Source organism: Pristis pectinata, chromosome 40 (genome assembly GCF_009764475.1).
Source record: "Pristis pectinata isolate sPriPec2 chromosome 40, sPriPec2.1.pri, whole genome shotgun sequence".
NCBI lineage: Eukaryota > Metazoa > Chordata > Chondrichthyes > Rhinopristiformes > Pristidae > Pristis > Pristis pectinata.
Genome location: NC_067443.1, coordinates 3,712,712 through 3,731,795, shown reverse-complemented (window position 1 = coordinate 3,731,795; position 19,084 = coordinate 3,712,712). Strand labels below are relative to the sequence as shown.

Genomic DNA, 19,084 nt, shown 5'->3' with positions numbered 1-19,084 from the left:
CGACATAATCAGAGACCCCTCCCACCCCAGACGTTCTCTCTCCTTCCCCACCCCCCCCCCCCAACCCCAAGAAAATACAAAGGCTTGAGAGCACATACCACAGCTTCTATTCCACTTTTATATTGAACGGTCCCCTAGTACAATAAGATGGACTCTTGACCTCACAATCTACCTCGTCGTGGCCCTTGCACCTTATTGTCTGCCTGCACTGCACTTTCTCTGTAACTGTGACACTTTATTCTGCATTCTGTTCTCCTGTTTACTCCCTTGATGTACCGATGTATGGAATGATCTGTCTGGATGGCCGGCAGACCAAAAGCTTCTCACCGCATCTCGGTACGTACGACAATAATAAACCGATTACCAAACAGGGTGTTGGGAAGATTGTCCGTTTGGGAAGAAGAAGGGGTGGGCGAAATCCTTTCCAAAGTTCGGGGACCCTTTCCTCTGGAGAAGCGTTGAAGGGAAGTTTGAAGTTACGGGACAGTCAAGGGGATAGTCTCAGGAAAAATGGCCGTCACCCCTTAGCTTTTGGATTGCGGTGGTGGGGAAAGGGGAGGAGAAACTCCCCAGGGGTGGGGTGGGGTGAAGGGGTGGGAGGTTGTAGAAGAGGTCCCCGGGTGCACAGGGTGGTGGAGATGGGAAGGTGAGGCAGTGGGGGGGGGGGGGCGGGGAAGGCGATGGAGGGGGAGCCCTCTATAGCGTGCCCTCCTCCAAGAGTTTGTTGAGACCATCGCAGATCTTCTTCAGATGGGACCTGTAAGGGTCATCGGGCCCGTAGAGCTTGGTCAACAAATCCGGGTTGGCGAAGTGGTTGAAGACGTGCTTGATGCGGCCGTGGGACTTGGGCGTGAGGTGGCTGGACACCAGCTTGAGCAGGAGGTCCCTGCTCTCCGCCAAGATGTCGGCCATCACGCTCTGCTCGAACGTGAAGGCCACCTCGTGAAAACTGATGACCGTCATGGCACCCTGGCGGAGTTTCTTCTTGAAATCCTCTGCCATGCCCAGCTCTTCCCTGGAGAACTGTTGGTGCCGGTACAGAATGGCGATCTTCACCGCGATCTTTACCAGGTTCTTCAGTACCTTCTGGGACTCTATCTTGTTGCCTGTGAACTCCTTGGACACCCTGTACAGCTCGTCCAGGATCTCGCTGCTGGTGTCATCGACAAAGAGGTGAGCCAGCGTCTTAGAAGCCATCCTGCTCAGCAACTTCTTCTGCGTGCGGAGGGCCAGGTCCTTCGAATTGAACGAGTCCATTGCCGCCCTGCAAGCACGTGGGAGAGAACGGCGTCAGAACATGTCCTGGTCCAACCACGTGGACGCCACGGCCAAGAGAGCTCGCCGGCGCCTCTACTTCCTCAGGCGGTTAAGGAAATTCGGCACGTCGCCGATGGGCCTCACCAATTTTTATTTTACAGATGCACCAGAGAAAGCATCCTATCCGGATGCATCCCGGCTTGGTACGGCGACTGCTCTGCCCGGGACCGCAAGAAACAGCAGAGAGTTGTGGGGACGGCCCACCGCGTCACAGAAACCAGCCTCCCCTCCATGGACTCTGTCTATGCCTCGGTAAAGCAGCCTACGTAGACCAGTACAGCACAGAACAGGCCCTTCAGCCCACAACGTTGTGCCAACATAGCTAATCCTCTCATTCATGTGCCCATCCAAGCCCGTCTTAAAAGCCCCCAGTGAATTTGCCTCCACCACCCCTATCAGGCAACGCATTCCAGGCGTCCACCACTCTCTGAGTAAAAAAACGTACCCCTCATGTATGTTCTGAACCTACCCCCCTCACCTTAAATGCATGCCCTCTGGTATTGGATCGCTCATTAATGGGAAAAAGATATTGCTTGTCCACCCTATCTATGCCCCTCATGATTTTATGCACTTCCAACAGATCACCCCTCAGCCTCCGCCGCTGCAGAGAAAAGAGCCAGCGTCTCCTGATAGCACATGCCCTCTAATCCAGGCAGCATCCTGGTAAAAAATCTCTGCACCCTCTCTAAAGCCTCGGTGTCCTTCCTATAGTGAGGTGACCAGAATTGCACGCAGTACTCTAAATGTGGCCTAACCAGAGTTCTATAGAGATGCATCATAACCTCTTGAGTCCTGTACCAAATACCTTGCTTAATAAATGCGTTGATATAGCAGAGTTTGCTTAACATAATCAAAGACCCTACCTACCCTGGACATTCTCAGTCCCCCCTCCCATCGGGCGGAAGATACAAAAGCCTGAAAGCACGTACCACCAGGCTCAAGGACAGCTTCTATCCTGCTGTTATCAGACTATTGAACGATAAGATGGACTCTTGACCTCACAATCTACCTCGTCGTGGCCCTTGCACCTTATTGTCTGCCTGCACTGCACTTTCTCTGTAACTGTGACACTTTATTCTGCGTTCTGTTATTGCTTTTCCCTTGTACTACCTCGATGCACTGCTGTAATGAAATGATCTGTACGGATGGGATGCAAAGCAAAGTTTTTCACTGTGCCTCGGTACATGTTGACAATAATAAACCAATTTAATTCTAGCGAGGAGTTCCTGACTGGTTACATCACGGCCTGGCGCAGAAATTCAAACGCACAGGAACGTAAGAAGCTGCAGAGAGTCGTGGACTCTGCCCAATACATCACGGGCACATCCCTCCCCACCATCGGGAGTATCTACAGGAGCCGCTGCCTCAAGAAGGCAACGTCCGTCGTCAAAGATCCCCCACCATCCAGGCCGTGCCGTCTTCTCACAGCTCCCGTCGGGCAGGAGGTACAGAAGCCTGAAGTCCCCACACCACCAGGTTCAGGAACAGCTACTTCCCGTCAACCATTCGGTTCTTGAACCGACCGGCACAACCCTAATCACTGCCTCAGTACAGCAACAAAAAACATGTAGATGAGAAAAGAAACAACATTTTACATTGCTGTTAGCAACACACTACAAGAAGATTAATCTGCCTCTAAAGGTTATAATAGGTCCCTCCCTATCGGAGATATTTCCTTCATTCTGTCCATCCCTCCTCCCCTGACTCTGATTACCTGTTTCCTAACAGCTCCCTTTCCCTGTGTCGACAAAATGTCTTGGTTCTGCGACGCGAGCTCTGCTTTTCTCTCTCCATAGACGCTGCCTGACCTGCTGAGTGTTTTCTGCATTTTATGGGTCTTATACAGGCATTACAGTACAGCACAGGAACAGGCCCTTGTCTGTGCTGAACACAATGCCAAGTTAAAGTAAATCCCTTCTGCCTGCACGTGATCTGTTTCCCTCCATTCCCTGCACATCCATGTGTCTATCTAAGACCCTCTTAAACGCCTCTATCTTATCTGCCTCCACCCCCACCCCGATAAGATAAGAGATCTTTATCAATCACATGTACATCGAAACACACAGTGAAATGCATCTTTTTGCATAGTCGTCTGGGGGGCAGCCGGCAAGTGTCGCCACGCTTCCGGCGCCAACACAGCACGCCCGCAACTTCCTAACCCGTACGTCTTTGGAATGTGGGAGGAAACCGGAGCACCCGGAGGAAACCCACGCAGACACGGGGAGAACGTACAAACCCCTTACAGACAGCAGCTGGATTTGAACGCCTGTCGCTGGTGCTGTAATAGCGTTACGCTAACCGCTACACTACCGTGGCAGCACATTCCAGGCACCCACAGCTCTCTGTGTAAAAAAACTTGCCCCGCACATCTCCTTTGAACTACCCCTCTCACCTTAAACATATGCCCTCTAGTATTAGAGATTTCCACCCTGGGAGAAAGACTCTGGCTGTCTACCCTATCTATGCCTCTCATAGTTTTATAAATTTCTATCAGGTCTCCCGTTATTGGCTAACGGAACATCGCCCTCATGGAATTCACACATCACCTGGAAGAATCCTGGGATAAAAATTCCCTCACGGTAGAGTAGCGGTTAGCGTAACGCTACTACAGCGCCAGTGACCCGGATTCAAGTCCGGCTGCTGTCTGTAAGGGATTTGTACGTTCTCCCCGTGTCTGCGTGGGTTTCCTCCGGGTGCTCCGGTTTCCTCCCACATTCCAAAGACGTACGGGTTAGGGAGTTGTGGGCGTGCTATGTTGGCGCCGGAGGCGTGGCGACACTTGTGGGCTGCCCCCCAGAACACACTACGCAAAAGATGCATTTCACTGTGTGTTTCGATGTACATGACTAATAAAGAAATCTTATCTTAATTTGCGTCTTAATTTTTTAATTCTGTTTGCAGCTTGCATCCCCTGACGCATGCACAGATGAGGCGGCAGGAAAATCGCAATACAGGCGGCTTTCTGGGAACGCAGCCCTTTCCCTGTGACGCGGGATGCGCCTGTATGCGCAGAGAGGGCAGGGAGGTATTATTGTAGAGTGTCGAAAGATTCAAGAGGAGACGGAGAAAACTACGCTGGTTTGAGATTGGAAAATCATGGGTGAGGCAGGTACAACAGTATCATCAAAGAAGCACTTGGATAGGAACATGGAGGGACGGGGCCTGGAGGGATATGGGCCAAACGCAGGAAATTGGGACTAGCTGGGGTGGACGCCGTGGTCGGCACGGACTGGTTGGGCCGAATGGCCTGAATCCGTGCTGTATTGCTCCGTGACTCTCTGACTAAACTAGTACAAAGAAGTCAAGTCCAGTCGAGGTTATTGCCGTGTGCGTGAGTACAGTGAGGTACAGGTGCAACATAAAACTTGCCTGCAGCAGCATCACAGGCACCTTAATACAGACGACGCACAGAACATAAACTGTACGTAAATTATACAAGACGGCGAAGAAACCGACCATACAAATAATCTGCTTTCAATTCTGGTCGCGCCCCCCCCCCCACCCCTGTTACTGGAAGGACTTGGAGGCTTTGGAGAGGGTGCCGAAGGGGTTCACCAGGACGCTGCCTGGATTAGAGAGCAGGAGAGGTTGGACAAACTTGGGCTGTTTCCTCTGGAGTGGCGGAGACCGAGGGGAGACCTGACAGAGGCTTATAAAATTATGAGAGGCGTCGACAGAATAGACAGAATCTTTTTCCCCGGGGTCGAAATGTCCAGTACTAGAGGGCGTGCATTTAAGGTGAGGGGGGAAAGTTCAAAGGAGATGTGTGGGGCAGGTTTTTTGAGTTATCTGCAAACTTACAGATCAAGCCTTGAGCATTCGTATCCAAATCATTGATATAAATAAATACTTACTTATACGGATATAAATAACAAATAATAAGGGTCCCAACACCAACCCCTGCGGCACACCACTAGTCACTGGCCTCCATTCCGAGAAACAAGATTTTAAGCAGAGGGCTCGTCCAGGATTTGAACCTGGGATCTCTCAGCATGCTCGGAAATTCGAACCCAAAGCGAGAGTCATGCCCCTAGACCAACAAGCCCAGTGTTGTAGAACTGAGAGACCTTGGGGTACAGGTACTGGGTTCCCTGGAAGTGGCGTCACAGGTAGACAGGGCGGTGAAGAAGGCGTCCGGCACGCTGGCCTTCATCGGTCGGGGCGCCGAGTACAGGAGTCAGGACGTCACGTTACAGCAGCGCAGGACGTCGGTGAGACCGCGCTGGGTGTAGTTCTGGTCTCCCAGCTACAGGAAGGGTGGGATTAAGCTGGAGAGGGGGCGGGAAAGATTCACGGGGACGTTCCCGGGACTGGAGGGCTCGAGTTATAAGGAGAGGCCGGACAGGCCGGGACCGTTTTCCCCGGAGCGATGGAGGCTGAGGGGTGACCTTATAATGAAATCATGAGGGGCGGTCAGTCTTTCCCCCAGGGTAGGGGAGTCTAGAACTAGAGGGCACAGGTTTAAGGTGAGAGGGGAAAAGATTTAAAGGGGCAACTCCTTCACCCAGAGAGTGGTCCGTATGTGGAACGAGCTGCCAGAGGGAGTGGGTGAGGCAGGTACATTAACATTTAAAAGACACTCGGACAGGTCCACAGATGGGAAAGGTTAAGAGGGATACGGGCCAAACACGGGCAAATGGGACTGGCTTAGATGAGCATCTTGGTCAGCACGGAGCAGTTGGGCTGAAGGGCCTGTTTCCGTGCTGTAGGACTCCGACATCATCGAACTGGACATGGGAGGGAACTGGAGCACCCGGGGGAAACCCACGGGGTCACAGGGAGAGTGTGCAAACGCCAAACACACACACACACACACACACACACACACACACAGCGCCGGAGTTCAGGATCGAATCCGGGTCTCTGGAGGCAGTGGATCTACCCGCTGGGCCACTGGGCCGAATATGACACTGGTATTGCACCTTGGCAGTTAGCTTATGGGGCAGGAGTGGAGGGGGCAGGATTTTTGACCCAGGTGTCCCACCAGGATGCACAGAACCACGTATCGACCTCAGATCGATCCTGAATAAACGATATCACTAATCCTGACAGATCAGCCTAATGCCCACGGTGCTTCGAGACTACATTCATCCGCAGTGGGGATTAAACCTTGGGAGTGTGTGATGGGACGGTGCGGAGGGAGCTTCACCCTGTGTCTGACCCCGGGAGTGTGTGACGGGACGGTGCGGAGGGACCTTCACCCTGTGTCTGACCCCGGGAGTGTGTGACGGGACGGTGCGGAGGGAGCTTCACCCTGTGTCTGACCCCGGGAGTGTGTGACAGGACGGTGCGGAGGGAGCTTCACCCTGTGTCTGACCCCGGGAGTGTGAGACGGGACGGTGCGGAGGGAGCTTCACCCTGTGTCTGACCCCGGGAGTGTGTGATGGGACGGTGCGGAGGGAGCTTCACCCTGTGTCTGACCCCGGGAGTGTGTGACGGGACGGTGCGGAGGGAGCTTCACTCCGACTTATCCCAGCCCAGACGTTACATCTTGCTTGTTCAGCAATTTCACTTCCCTCCCTCCAGATGAGACGACAGAGCTGAAAGGAAGCGACAAAACCAACCATCTCAAAGCCCAACACTTGCTGTCTTGAGGCCCAGGATGTGGTCTGGAAACCACAAAAAAATATTTGCAACACGTTCCACAAAGAAGCTGCTTCCACACATCAAGACATATTTTCCTTACACATTTACCAAATAAAACCAATCCAGGAATCTCCTGAAATCCGCTGGATTTCGGAGGGAGTAAGATGCACCAATTGTGCCCAAATTTAGGTCTTATTGGCAAGCGCAGGCCCGAACTGCATTTAATGATAAATTGGGCAGAACGGTCGATTTTAGGAAGTTCTCAGGCATTAATTTGGCTTCTGTTATGGTCGCGATCTCTCTCAGCTGTGGATAAAAGTTGGTCAGACTACTTGGATCGGATTATCGACCCCGCTGCAGACTCGACCCACAAGACCCACCGTTACGGGACGTTACGTTACGGGACAGGAATCTGACCGGCTAGCGCCCGGCGTTGGTTCACACAAGGACCGGAGGGTGTCTGTGTCGGGGTGTGGGATCTACGCACAGAATCCTACCTGTGGAGCTCGAGAGGTTCCGGGCTGTGTTGGGCCTGGTGGGGATGGCGCAGAGCATCGACAGGAAGTCTCCCTCCACGCTCCTGCCGTCGGCCCGCGCAGCGGTGTGGCTGAGGGATTGAAGGGCGCGGCCCCTTTAATTAAAGTGACAGTGCACCGCCCCACCCAGCGCTGCTTTGAATGGTCATCTGAAAGGTGACTGGTGGCTCCTGGGATCTTTCTGTGTAAATTGGATCCTCATTCAAATAGAATCCTACTGGCTTCTGCACCCCTCCCTGTCTCTGTGACCCCCCTCCGGCCCCCTACGCCCCTCCCCGTCTCTGTCACCCCCCTCCCTCCCCTACACCCCTCCCTGTCTCTGTGACCCATTCCCTCCCCTACACCCCTCCCTCTCTGTGACCCCCTCCAGCCCCTACACACCTCCCCGTCTCTGTGACCCCCTCCGGCCCCCTACGCCCCTCCCCGTCTCTGTGACCCCCCTCCCTCCCCTACACCCCTCCCCGTCTCTGTGACCCCCCCTTTGGCCCCTACACCCCTCTCCGTCTCTGTGACCCCCCTCCGGCCCCTACACCCCGTCTCTGTGACCCCCACCAGCCCCTACACCCTCTTCTTCTGGTTTGCTAATAGGGGAAGATAAGTAGGGTTGTGGGGGAGGAGTGGGTGGGGAATCTCTCCGGGGTCCTGAGGCCAAGATTGACCCTGCCTCCCCCTGCCCAAATATTGTCACTCAAGGCCGGTGCTATGCGCCGTGGTGCTTGGCGTGGGATCTTGCTGTGCCGCCCTCTGCGGTGGAAGTTGGATGTCCTGTCCCGTTCTCACGAACTTCTCTCCCCCACCCCCCCAACACCCATCCCCTCCCCCAATTCCCTGAACATCTCCCCCCATCCCTCCCGGGACTTTCCCCTCGGTGTCCCGGGACAAGGTGCAGGGAGTGTGCCCTCACACCCCGTCACAGAGAGGGATCCAGCACGAAAACAGGCCCTTCGGCCCATCGAGTCCGTGCCGACCACCAACCGCCCACTTACACCCGTCCCCGTTTCATCCTCCCCACATCCTCTCACCGACTCTCCCAGATTCTGCCCCTCACCCACGCACCAGGGGGGTGATGCACAGCGGCCGATTAACCCACCGACCCCGCACGTCGTGGGGATGCGGGAGGGAACCGGAGCCCCCGGGGGGAAGCCCACGCGGTCACAGGGAGAGCGTGCAAACTTCACACACACACACCCTCACACGCACACACACTCGTGCAATCAACCTCACGGGCGCAGACCTGCGCGCGTGTCACCCACGCACCCCACACACACGGTCCCGCGCACACCTACAGAGAAACACACACACACACAGATAAACCCACTTGCCCCCGCTCACGCGGGCACGCCAGCCGCCCAAGCCCTCCCTCCCTCGCTCGCTCACACTCGCGTGCACAGCCGCCAAACGCAGCCGGCACACCCCCCCCTCCTTCCCCAACCCCGCCCGCCCCGAAGACGCACCGACTTACCCAAAAGTGCCAACTCCCCTGCAAGTTCGAAACTCTTCCTGCTCTCGCCGCTGAGAAAAAGGAAGCAAACTGAGTGCAATGACTCTTCGCTAACGATATAAAAAAAATCCACGCACCAGCCCCTTACGGTGGCGAGGATCTGGCTTCAGTTGCCACGGAAACGGCTAGGCCTCATTGAGGCCTTGTCCAACGCCCTTCCTCTGCAGATAAAAATCTCGGGCTGATTTCTCTTAACTTTGAGATAATTTGACTGTGCAACATTAAACTCGCGTCTCGAGCTCTCCCCAGCGTTGCAAAGGGGGCCTGGGGAATACCGTGAGGATTAGTGGAAGCAAAATGGTGCCGGAGATGAGGGGCTCTCTAACCTTGGAAAAGAGGGCAGATCTTCCTGCTCTTTTATCTTGTCCAACATTCAATTATCTTCCCTTAAATTTACTTGGTTGACAGCCGGACTCTTTCTCTTTTCACACCCCCGCCCAAATTATTGTGTAATTAAGCAAATACACGAGCAAAAGTGGATGGGCCCCAAAACTTTCTGGACCTTCTTCGAGGGATCATGAGGGGGGGGGATGATTTGCCGGGATTCCTGTCCATCCCAAGGGATTCAACGCCCTGGAGCCCGGAAGGAGGGCGAGGTTTAGAGGAGACCCAGTCGGAGCGCTTGGAATTGGGAGGGGCTCCTCGAGGAAGCCGGAAGATGTCGCTTCTGATGGTCGTTTCTCTGGCCTGTCTCCCTGGGTTCTGGCAGATCCAACGGGAGCTTCCCAAAAGTTGGGTGGAGCTTTGGGGGGAATATGCGGGAGATGTGGGGATAATTAAACAGAGCCGGGGTGAGCTCAATGGTCAGTTTCTCTGCCTTATAACCGATACATAGGTAGTTGTACAGCGCGGAAACAGGCCCTTCGGCCCAAACTGGTCCATGCTGACCAGGATTGGTATTGGTATCGGCTTATTATTGTCACTTGTACCGAGGTACAGTGAAAAGCTTGTCTTGCATACTGATCGTACAGGTCAATTCATGACACAGTGCATGAGTGCATTCTAAACTAGTCCCACTTGCCTGCGTTTGGCCCAATCCCTCTAAACCTTTCCTATCCACGTATCTGTCCTTTAAGTGTTCTGAATGCACCTGCCCCAACCACTCCCTCTGGCAGCTCGTTCCATATACGGACCACCCTCTGGGTGAAGAAGTTGCCCCTCAGGTCTCCTTTAAATCTCTCCCCTCTCTCCTTAAACCTATGCCCTCTAGTTCTTAATTCCCCAACCCTGAGAAGAAAACTGTGCGCACTCACCCTATCAATGCCCCTCATGATTTATACACCTCTATAAGGTCACCCCTACGCTCCAAGGAATAAAGTCCCAGCCTGCCCGACCTCTCTCCATAACTCAGGCCCTCGAGTCCCGGCAACGCCCTTGTAAATCTCCTCTGTGCTCTTTCCGGCTTAATGGCATCTTTCCTATAACAGGGCAACCGAAACTCTACACAGTACTCCAAGTGCGGCCTCACCAACGTCCCGTACAGCTGCAACATTATGTCCCAACCTTGACACTCGGTGCCCTGACCGATGATGGCCAGCGTGCTAAATGCCCTCCTTCACCGCCCTGTCTACCCGTGAGGCCACTTTCAGGGAACCATGGACCTGTACTCCTCGGTCTCTCTGTTCTACAACACTCCCCAGGGCCCGACCACCAGAAGCAGTTGTCCTGTTGTGGAAATGGCGGAAGGGGTGACTGATAATTGGTTTCTTGTTGTCACACTCACTGAGATGCAGTGAGAAGCTTTTGTCTGCGAGCCATCCAGACAGCTCATTCCGTACATAAGTACATCAAGGTAGTAAAAAGGAAAACAATGCGGAATAAAGTGTCACAGTTACAGAGAAAGTGCAGTGCAGGCAGACAATAAGGTGCAAGGGCCACGACGAGGTAGATCGTGAGGTCAGGAGTCCATCTTATCGTACTAGGGAACCGTTCAATAGTCTTATAACAGCGGGATAGAAGCTGTCCTTGAGCCTGGTGGTACGTGCTTTCAGGCTTTTGTATCTTCTGCCCGACAGGAGGTGGGAGAAGAGAGAATGTCCGGGGTGGGTGGGGTCCGTGATTATGTCGGCTGCTTTCCCGAGGCAGCGAGAGGTAAAGACAGAGTCCGTGGAGGGGAGGCTGGTGTCCGTGATGCGCTGGGCTGTGTCCACAACTCTCTGCAGTTTCTTGCGGTCCCGGGCAGAGCAGTTGCCGCACCAAGCTGGGATGCACCCGGATAGGATGTTTTCTGTGGTGCATCAGTAAAAGTTGGTGAGAATCAATGGGGACATGCCAAATTTCTTCAGCCTCCTGAGGAAGTAGAGGCGCTGGTGAGCTTTCTTGGCCATGGCGTCTACGTGGTTGGACCAGGACAAGTTGTTGGTAATGTTGACGCCCAGGAACTCGAAGCTCCTTCTCAGGTGCCTCCTTGTCGCGTGGAAAGACCCCTCGGGCGGCTTCTTCCCAGTGGCTGCGGAGACGTTCCCCGCATCCGACTGGGATTCCCACTGGACGCGGAGAGGCAGGGAACGGCAGCAGCCACCTTACGGGGACTTCTTCGGAGGGAACGGCGGAACACCCCTCCTCAAAGTCTGGCCAAAATCCGGCCTCCGCTTCCCGACCCCAACCAACGGGCTTGGCGTGGCACCAGTCAGCCGGGACCACGGGATGGTCCCAGCTCATCCCACCCCCCCACAATCCTCAATGCCCCCTGAAAATGTCCCGTTCCGATCTTCAGGAACACCGGCACTCCTCGGTGATCAGGTTACAGAAATTTTCCCTCACAGAATTCACAAATTATGTCCCAGAATTTGGAGAGATGGGATAGTATTCGCTCTCATGGAATTTACAAGGGGAAACAAGGTCAAATAAGTAAATACAAAGTCTGAACGAAACAACAGAGCCGAGAGGTGATGTTGCAGCTGTATAGGACCCTGGTCAGACCCCACTTGGAGTACTGTGCTCAGTTCTGGTCACCTCACTACAGGGAGGATGTGGAAGCCATAGAGAGGGTGCAGAGGAGATTTACAAGGATGTTGCCTGGAATGCGGAGCATGCCTTATGAGAACAGGTTGAGGGAACTCGGCCTTTTCTCCTTGGAGCCACGGAGGATGAGGGGGGACCTGATAGAGGTGTATAAGATGATGAGAGGCATTGATCGTGTGGATAGTCAGAGGCTTTTTCCCAGGGCTGAAATGGTGGCCACAAGAGGACACAGGTTTAAGGTGCTGGGGAGTAGGTACAGAGGAGATGTCAGGGGTAAGTTTTTTACTCAGAGAGTGGTGAGTGTGTGGAATGGGCTGCCGGCAACGGTGGTGGAGGCAGATACGATAGGGTCTTTTAGGAGTCTTTTGGACAGGTACATGGAGCTTAGAAAGATAGAGGGCTATGGGTAAGCCTAGTAATTTCTAAGGTCGGGACATGTTCGGCACAGCTTTGTGGGCCGAAGGGCCTGAATTGTGCTGTAGGTTTTCTATGTTTCTAACAAATTTTGTCTGTCTTTATTTTCTCGACCCGTTGTTTCTTGAAACACACAGGTAACCTGGCATTTATTTGAGCACGGAGGTTTTATCGCACTGTTGCCTAGGTTCCTCATCCAAGGGTTTTCCAGATTATTTACCCCCAAGCTGTCTGAAACAGGCACCAGCAACTTTTAAACCGAAACCACTGCTGTTTACTTGTCCTGAGTTACATCATTAAATTATCTTACCTATTGGATAAGCGTTTAGAAGGGTACGTTTCAATTCAAGCTCAAGGCTGGATGGCGAGAAGCATCTGCAGTTGCTTGCAGCTTCAGACACACTGCAGTTTGCTTAAGAACATTGAAGAGTACGGCACAGGCCCTTCGGCCCACCGAGTCTGTGCCGACCGTGACAATCCAACTAATCCCATCTGTCTGCAAATTGTCCATATCCCTCTGTTCCCCGCCCGTTCCTGCGTCAGCCCAGATGCCTCAGAAACCCCTCTATCGTATGTGCCTCCACCCCCGCCCCTGGCAGCACATTCCAGGCACCCACTGCTCTCGGTGTGAAAAAACCTGCCCCGCACATCTCCTTTGAACTTTCCCCCTCTCACCTTGCATGCACACCCTCTAGTGTTAGACATTTCCACCCTGGGGGAAGAGATCCCGGCTGCCTACTCTGTCTGTGCCTCCCATAATCTTATAAACCTCTATCAGGTCTCCCCTCAGCCTCTGCCGCTCCAGAGAAAACAACCCAAGTTTGTTCCGACCTCTCCCTATAGCTCATGCTCTCTAATCCAGGCAGCAACCTGGTGAACCTCTTCTGCACCTTCTCCAAAGCCCCCACATCCTTCCTGTAACGGGGGGCGACCAGAACTGCACGCGATACTCCAAGTGCGGCCTGACCAGAGTTTTATACAGCTGCAACGTGACTTCCCGACTCTTGTACTTGACGCCCCGACTGATGAAGGCGAGCGCGCCGTATGCCTTCGTTACTGCCCTGTCTACTTGTGTTGGGACTTTCAGGGAGCTGTGGGCTTGGGCCTCAAGATCTCTCTGTACGTCAGGTGCTGTTAACGGTTCTGCCATTAACTGCATCCCTTCCCCTTACATTTAACATCCCAAAGTGCAACCCCATTTGACCCTCACCAACTTTTATCGATGCACCACCGAAAGCATCCTATCCGGATGCATCACGGCTTGGTACGGCAACTGCTCGGCCCGGGACCGCAAGAAACTGCAGAGAGCTGTGGACACAGCCCAGCGCGTCACGGACACCAGCCTCCCCTCCACGGACTCTGTCTACACTTCCCGCTGCATCGGTAAAGCAGCCAGAATAATCAAAGACCCCCTCCCACCCCGGACATTCTCTCTTCTCCCCCCTCCCATCAGGCAGAAGATACAAAATCCTGAAAGCAGGTACCCCCAGGCTCAAGGACAGCTTCTATAAGACTATTGAACGGTCCCCTAGTACGATAAGATGGACTCTTGACCTCACAATCTACCTCGTCGTGGCCCTTGCACCTTATTGTCTGCCTGCACTGCACTTTCTCTGTATCTGTGACACTTTATTCTGCATTCTGTTATTGTTTTCCCTTGTACTACCTCGATGCACTGATGTGATGAAATGACCTGTATGAATGGCACGCAAAACAAAGTGTTTCACTGTACCTCGGTACAGGTGACAATAATAAACCAATTTACTTCTCCGGATTAAACTCCACCTGCCACTTCTCTGCCCACGGGTCGAACTGGTCAATAACCTGCTGAATTTGCTTTGGAAATAGGGTTATAAAGAAGGCATACGGCATGCTTGCCTTCATCGGTGAGTGCCTGTGATGCTGTTGTGAGCAAGTTTTTCTTTGTACCTGTACCTCACTGTACTTGTGCACACGGCAGTAAACTCCACATGACTTGCCCGAGCTTCGAAAGAGCCGGACTGACTTCAACTCTGCTAAACCCTCCGCGGAAGGAAGAAGCAAGATTCACCCCCTGCCCAACCCGACCCCCACTCGTGTTCCTTGACTGACGCCAGACTCCCGGAACGCATGCTCCATCCCGGGCTCCGTCCCGGGAAGGGAGTCCCCCGGCCGGACAGAGGGGAAGGTTGGAGGATGCGCTCGAGGCCTCCTCGGAGACGTGGGGCGTCGCTGATTCCTGGGAATCTTCGTCCCGTCCCAGCTCAGAGTGGGGGCGGGTCCAGGGTCGGGACGGAGGACCTCGCAGTGGGACACCGACTCACGAAACACCCCTCTCCCCCACCGCCTCCATTTGCCCCCTCAACCATCTCTGGACCGACCAGCCTCAGGACCCATTGAACAACCACCCCCCCCCCCCACCCCCCCGCAACACACCCCTCCTCCCTCCGCCCCTGATCCCAAGGGACTCTCTGAGATGTCACAGAGTCACACAGAATGGAAAAACAGGCCCTTCGGCCCAACTGGTCCGTGCCGACCAAGATTCCCATCCAAGCCAGTCCCATTTGGCCCGTATCCCTCTGAACCTTTCCCACCTGTGGACCTGTCCGAGTGTTGTTAATGTACCTGCCTCACCCGGCTCGTGGGCAGCTCGTTCCACATACGGACCACCCTCTGGGTGAAGAAGTTGCCCCTCGGGTCCCCTTTAAATCTCTCCCTCTCTCACCTTAAACCTGTGCCCTCGAGTTCTTGATTCCCTGACCCTGGGGGTAAAAAAGGCGTTCACCCTATCGATGCCCTTCCTGGTTTTATACACCTCTATAAGGTCATCCCTACGCTCCAAGGAATAAAGTCCCAACCTGCCCGATCTCTCCCTATAACTCAGGCCCTCGAGTTCTGGCAACATCCTAGTAAATCTCCTCTACGGTCTCTCCAGCATTATCGCATCTTCCTTATAACAGGGCGACCAGAACTGTACACAGTGGTCCAAGAGCGACCTCACCAACGCCTTGTACAACTGCATCATAACGTCCTAAACTCAATGCTCTGACTTAAAGTTTCGAGGGATAAGGGCCAAATGTGGCCAACTGCATTAGCGCGGGTGTACACCTTGGTCAGCATGAAAGAATTGGGCCGAAAGGCCGACTTCCGTGTTGCGTGACCCCGAGACTGTCCACTGCATTGGTTCTCAACATCCGGACGCTGATGGGACCAATCAGGAAGAAGTTCCTGTGGTCCACACCACAGAAAAACGTTCCCCTCCACGGATTCGGTCTGGGATCCCAAAAATAATAGCCACTGTCTCTAACACAAGGCCACACTGTGTTTAATCTGCAGTGTAATCTTTCTGTGTGTTGACAGACCGGCTGTTGCCAATATGACTTGAAGCCTCACATGCTCTATCAATGATCTTGTAGCCTCACACACGACATGCTTTGTGAGACAAGGTGGTTTAACTGTATCAAAATCTTTAAAATCAAGATCAGGATATGGTCTGATTCAACCACTCTGAGCCCCACTCAAACATTCATTCTGTTGCAATGTTTCTTTGCCCCAAGCTTTCTTTTATCCGTGAGAAATATCCGCACACGAAACTCTCCCTGGGCATGGCAGCCTCATTTACTAGGCCTCACCGTTAATGCGAAGGAGCTTCACTCTGCGTCTGACCCCAGGAGTGTGTGACGGGACGGTGTGGAGGGAGCTTCACCCTGTGTCTGACCCCGGGAGTGTGTGACGGGACGGTGCGGGGGGAGCTTCACTCTGTGTCTGACCCCGGGAGTGTGTGACGGGACAGTGTGGAGGGAGCTTCACCCTGTGTCTGACCCCGGGAGTGTGTGACGGGACGGTGGGGAGGGAGCTTCACCCTGTGTCTGACCCCGGGAGTGTGTGACGGGACGGTGCGGAGGGAGCTTCACTCTGCGTCTGACCCCAGGAGTGTGTGATGGGACGGTGTGGAGGGAGCTTCACCCTGTGTCTGACCCCAGGAGTGTGTGATGGGACGGTGCGGAGGGAGCTTCACCCTGCGTCTGACCCCGGGAGTGTGTGATGGGACGGTGTGGAGGGAGCTTCACCCTGCGTCTGACCCCGGGAGTGTGTGATGGGACGGTGTGGAGGGAGCTTCACCCTGTGTCTGACCCCAGGAGTGTGTGATGGGACGGTGCGGAGGGAGCTTCACCCTGCGTCTGACCCCGGGAGTGTGTGATGGGACGGTGTGGAGGGAGCTTCACCCTGCGTCTGACCCCGGGAGTGTGTGATGGGACGGTGTGGAGGGAGCTTCACCCTGCGTCTGACCCCGGGAGTGTGTGACGGGACGGTGTGGGATGTAACAGATTTGGAACCTCCCGGCGAGTAAGCCCCACACTCGACTTTCCCACAGCTCCCTTAAGTCTCTCCCCTCCCAACCTTTCCTTGATAAATCTGGAGAAATTGGACAACTACAATAAAGCTTCAGAAGGTCCTCGAATCAAGGAAGTTTTATTTTCGGCAAGGCGGCAGAAACATCTACATTGGTGCATGATTGGACGGGAAACCAGTCTAATTCTTCACCAAAATCGTTGGGGTGTCCAACTAGCTGTGAGTCCAAGGCGGAATTATAATCTGCCCGATTTGGGAATGGGTCTTTCACTCTGAGAGAGAGGCAGAGGCAGTTCGGCCCATTGACCTCATTCCTACCCCTTTATTTTGCTTTCTCAGACAATTCCATCAACTCCCGCCGCCATCCGCCCTCCCAGATTCCACCTCACCAGCGTGCAAGGGGTGTTTGACGCAAGGAGCCCGGGCGGTCATTGGGGTGTTGGTGGGGGGGGGGGGGTGGGAACCGGAGAATCCGGGGTGGGGTGGGGGGAATCCACAGGGAGAACGTGCAAACTCCGTGCACGGAGACAGCGCCGGAGGTCGGGATCGAATCGGGGACCTTTGGAAGGCCAGGCAGTGGCTCTGCCCACTGGGCCACCACCCCAGTGGCTGACACACCCCTTCGACATGAAGTGTGCGATTGGAACCGGTTTCTCCTGATCTCGCCTCCTTGTTTCATAGGACATAGAACAGTCCAGCACAATACAGGCCCTTCGGCCCATAACGTTGTGCTGACCTTTAAACCTCGCCTAAGACTATCTAACCCCTTCCTCCCACATATCCCTCTATTTTAAATTCCTCCATATGCTTATCTAGCAATCTCTTGAATTTGACCAATGTACCTGCCTCCACCACCACCCCAGGCAGGACATTCCACGCCCCAACCACTCTCTGTGGGAAGAAACCTTCCTCTAATATCTCCCTTGAACTTCCCACCTATTACTTTAAAGCTATGCCCTCTTGTATTAAGCATTGGTGCCCTGGGAAAGAGGCGCTGGCTGTCTACTCTACCTATTCCTCTTAATATTTTGTACACCTCTATCATGTCTCCTCTCATCCTCCTCCTCTCCAAAGAATAAAGCCCTAGCTCCCTTAGTCTCTCCTCATAATCCATACTCTCCAAACGAGGCAGCATCCTGGTAAATCTCCTCTGCACCCTTTCCAACACTTCCAAATCCTTCCTATAATGAGGCGACTAGAACTGAACACAGTGCTCTAAGTGTGGTCTCACCAGAGTTTTGAGGAGCTACATCATTACCTCGCGGCTCTTAAACTCGATCCCCCGACTTATGAAAGCTAACGTCCCATAAGCTTTCTCAACTACCCCATCCACCTGTGAGGCAACTTTCAGTGATCTGTGGATATGGACCCCCAGACCCCTCTGCCCCTCCACACTGCCCAGAATCCTGCCATTGACTTTTTTCCGGAAGAAGCCAAATCTCTTCCCCCATTGGCCTCAACACATCCCAAAACTCGTCCCGATCGCCAAGACCCAAAGGCCTAGCATCAAGACCAAGGCCTAAAGGTAAAAGTCCCAAAGCTTCAGGCTCCTGGAGTCACACAGCACGGAAACAAGGCCCTTCGGCCCAACTGGTCCGTGCCGACCTAGATTCCCATCCCAGCCAGTCCCATTGGCCCGCGTTTGGCCCGTATCCCTCTGGACCTTTCCCATCCGTGTACCCGAGACAAAATGGTGGAGGAACTCAGCGGGTCAGGCAGCATCTACGGGGGGAGATAAGTCGACGTTTCGGGATGAGACCCTTCATCGGGACTGGAGAGGAAGAGGGCAGAAGCCAGGATAAGAAGGTCAGTGGGGAGGGGGTGCAAGGGGAGCACACGCAGGCAGGTGAGGGGTGGGGGGAAGGTAGCTGCGTGGGGGTGGCGGCGGGGGGGTGGGGTAGAAGTAATAAACTGAGAGGTGATGGGTAGAAGAGGCCAAGGGCTGAATCCAGTAGGAGAGGCTGTGGACCATGGAATAAAGGGAAGGAGGTGGTGTCATGAGGGGGAAGGGGAAAGAGAAGGAGGGAGGGGGCCTCAGGAATGAGGGAAGACAAAATGGAGGCAGTGTGGAGATAAAAGAGGGTAGGCATTACCAGAAGTTAGAGACTCCCAAGTCTCTGCAACTCGGGAGTCAGGTTGGAGCCTCCCAAGGCGGAATGTGAGGTGTTTTCCTCCAGCCTGCGTCTGGCCTCAGCGTCGAACTTCTTATCCCGGCTTCTGCCCTCTTCCTTTCCGGTCCCGATGAAGGGGTCTCGGCCCGAGACGTCGACTGTTTATTTCCCTCCACGGATGCTGCCCGACCCGCTGAGTCCCTCCGGCACTTTGTGTGTGCGTTGCCCCAGATTCCAACGTCTGTAGAATCTCCTGTGTCTGTCCGTGGACCTGTCCAAGTACCTTACAAACGTTGTCAATGTACCCGCCTCACCCACTCCCT

General features: G+C 54.1%; 1 protein-coding gene across 2 annotated transcripts; it reads right to left on the bottom strand.

The window, feature by feature from the left end:
* Positions 1 to 104: 104 nt before the first annotated feature.
* On the bottom strand, positions 105 to 9,049 carry tnfaip8l2b (tumor necrosis factor, alpha-induced protein 8-like 2b). Of its 2 annotated transcripts, XM_052045927.1 has the most exons (3): positions 8,902 to 8,923; positions 7,401 to 7,510; positions 105 to 1,264 (listed from the first exon to the last, which is right to left on the bottom strand). In XM_052045927.1, exon 3 carries the CDS (start codon positions 1,255 to 1,257, stop codon positions 697 to 699), a length of 561 nt encoding a protein of 186 aa, XP_051901887.1. In that variant the 5' UTR covers positions 1,258 to 1,264; positions 7,401 to 7,510; positions 8,902 to 8,923; the 3' UTR covers positions 105 to 696. The 2 variants fall into 2 exon arrangements, with proteins under 2 accessions (XP_051901887.1, XP_051901889.1); XM_052045929.1 differs by lacking the exon at positions 7,401 to 7,510 and having other exon boundaries at positions 8,902 to 9,049.
* Positions 9,050 to 19,084: the final 10,035 nt, after the last annotated feature.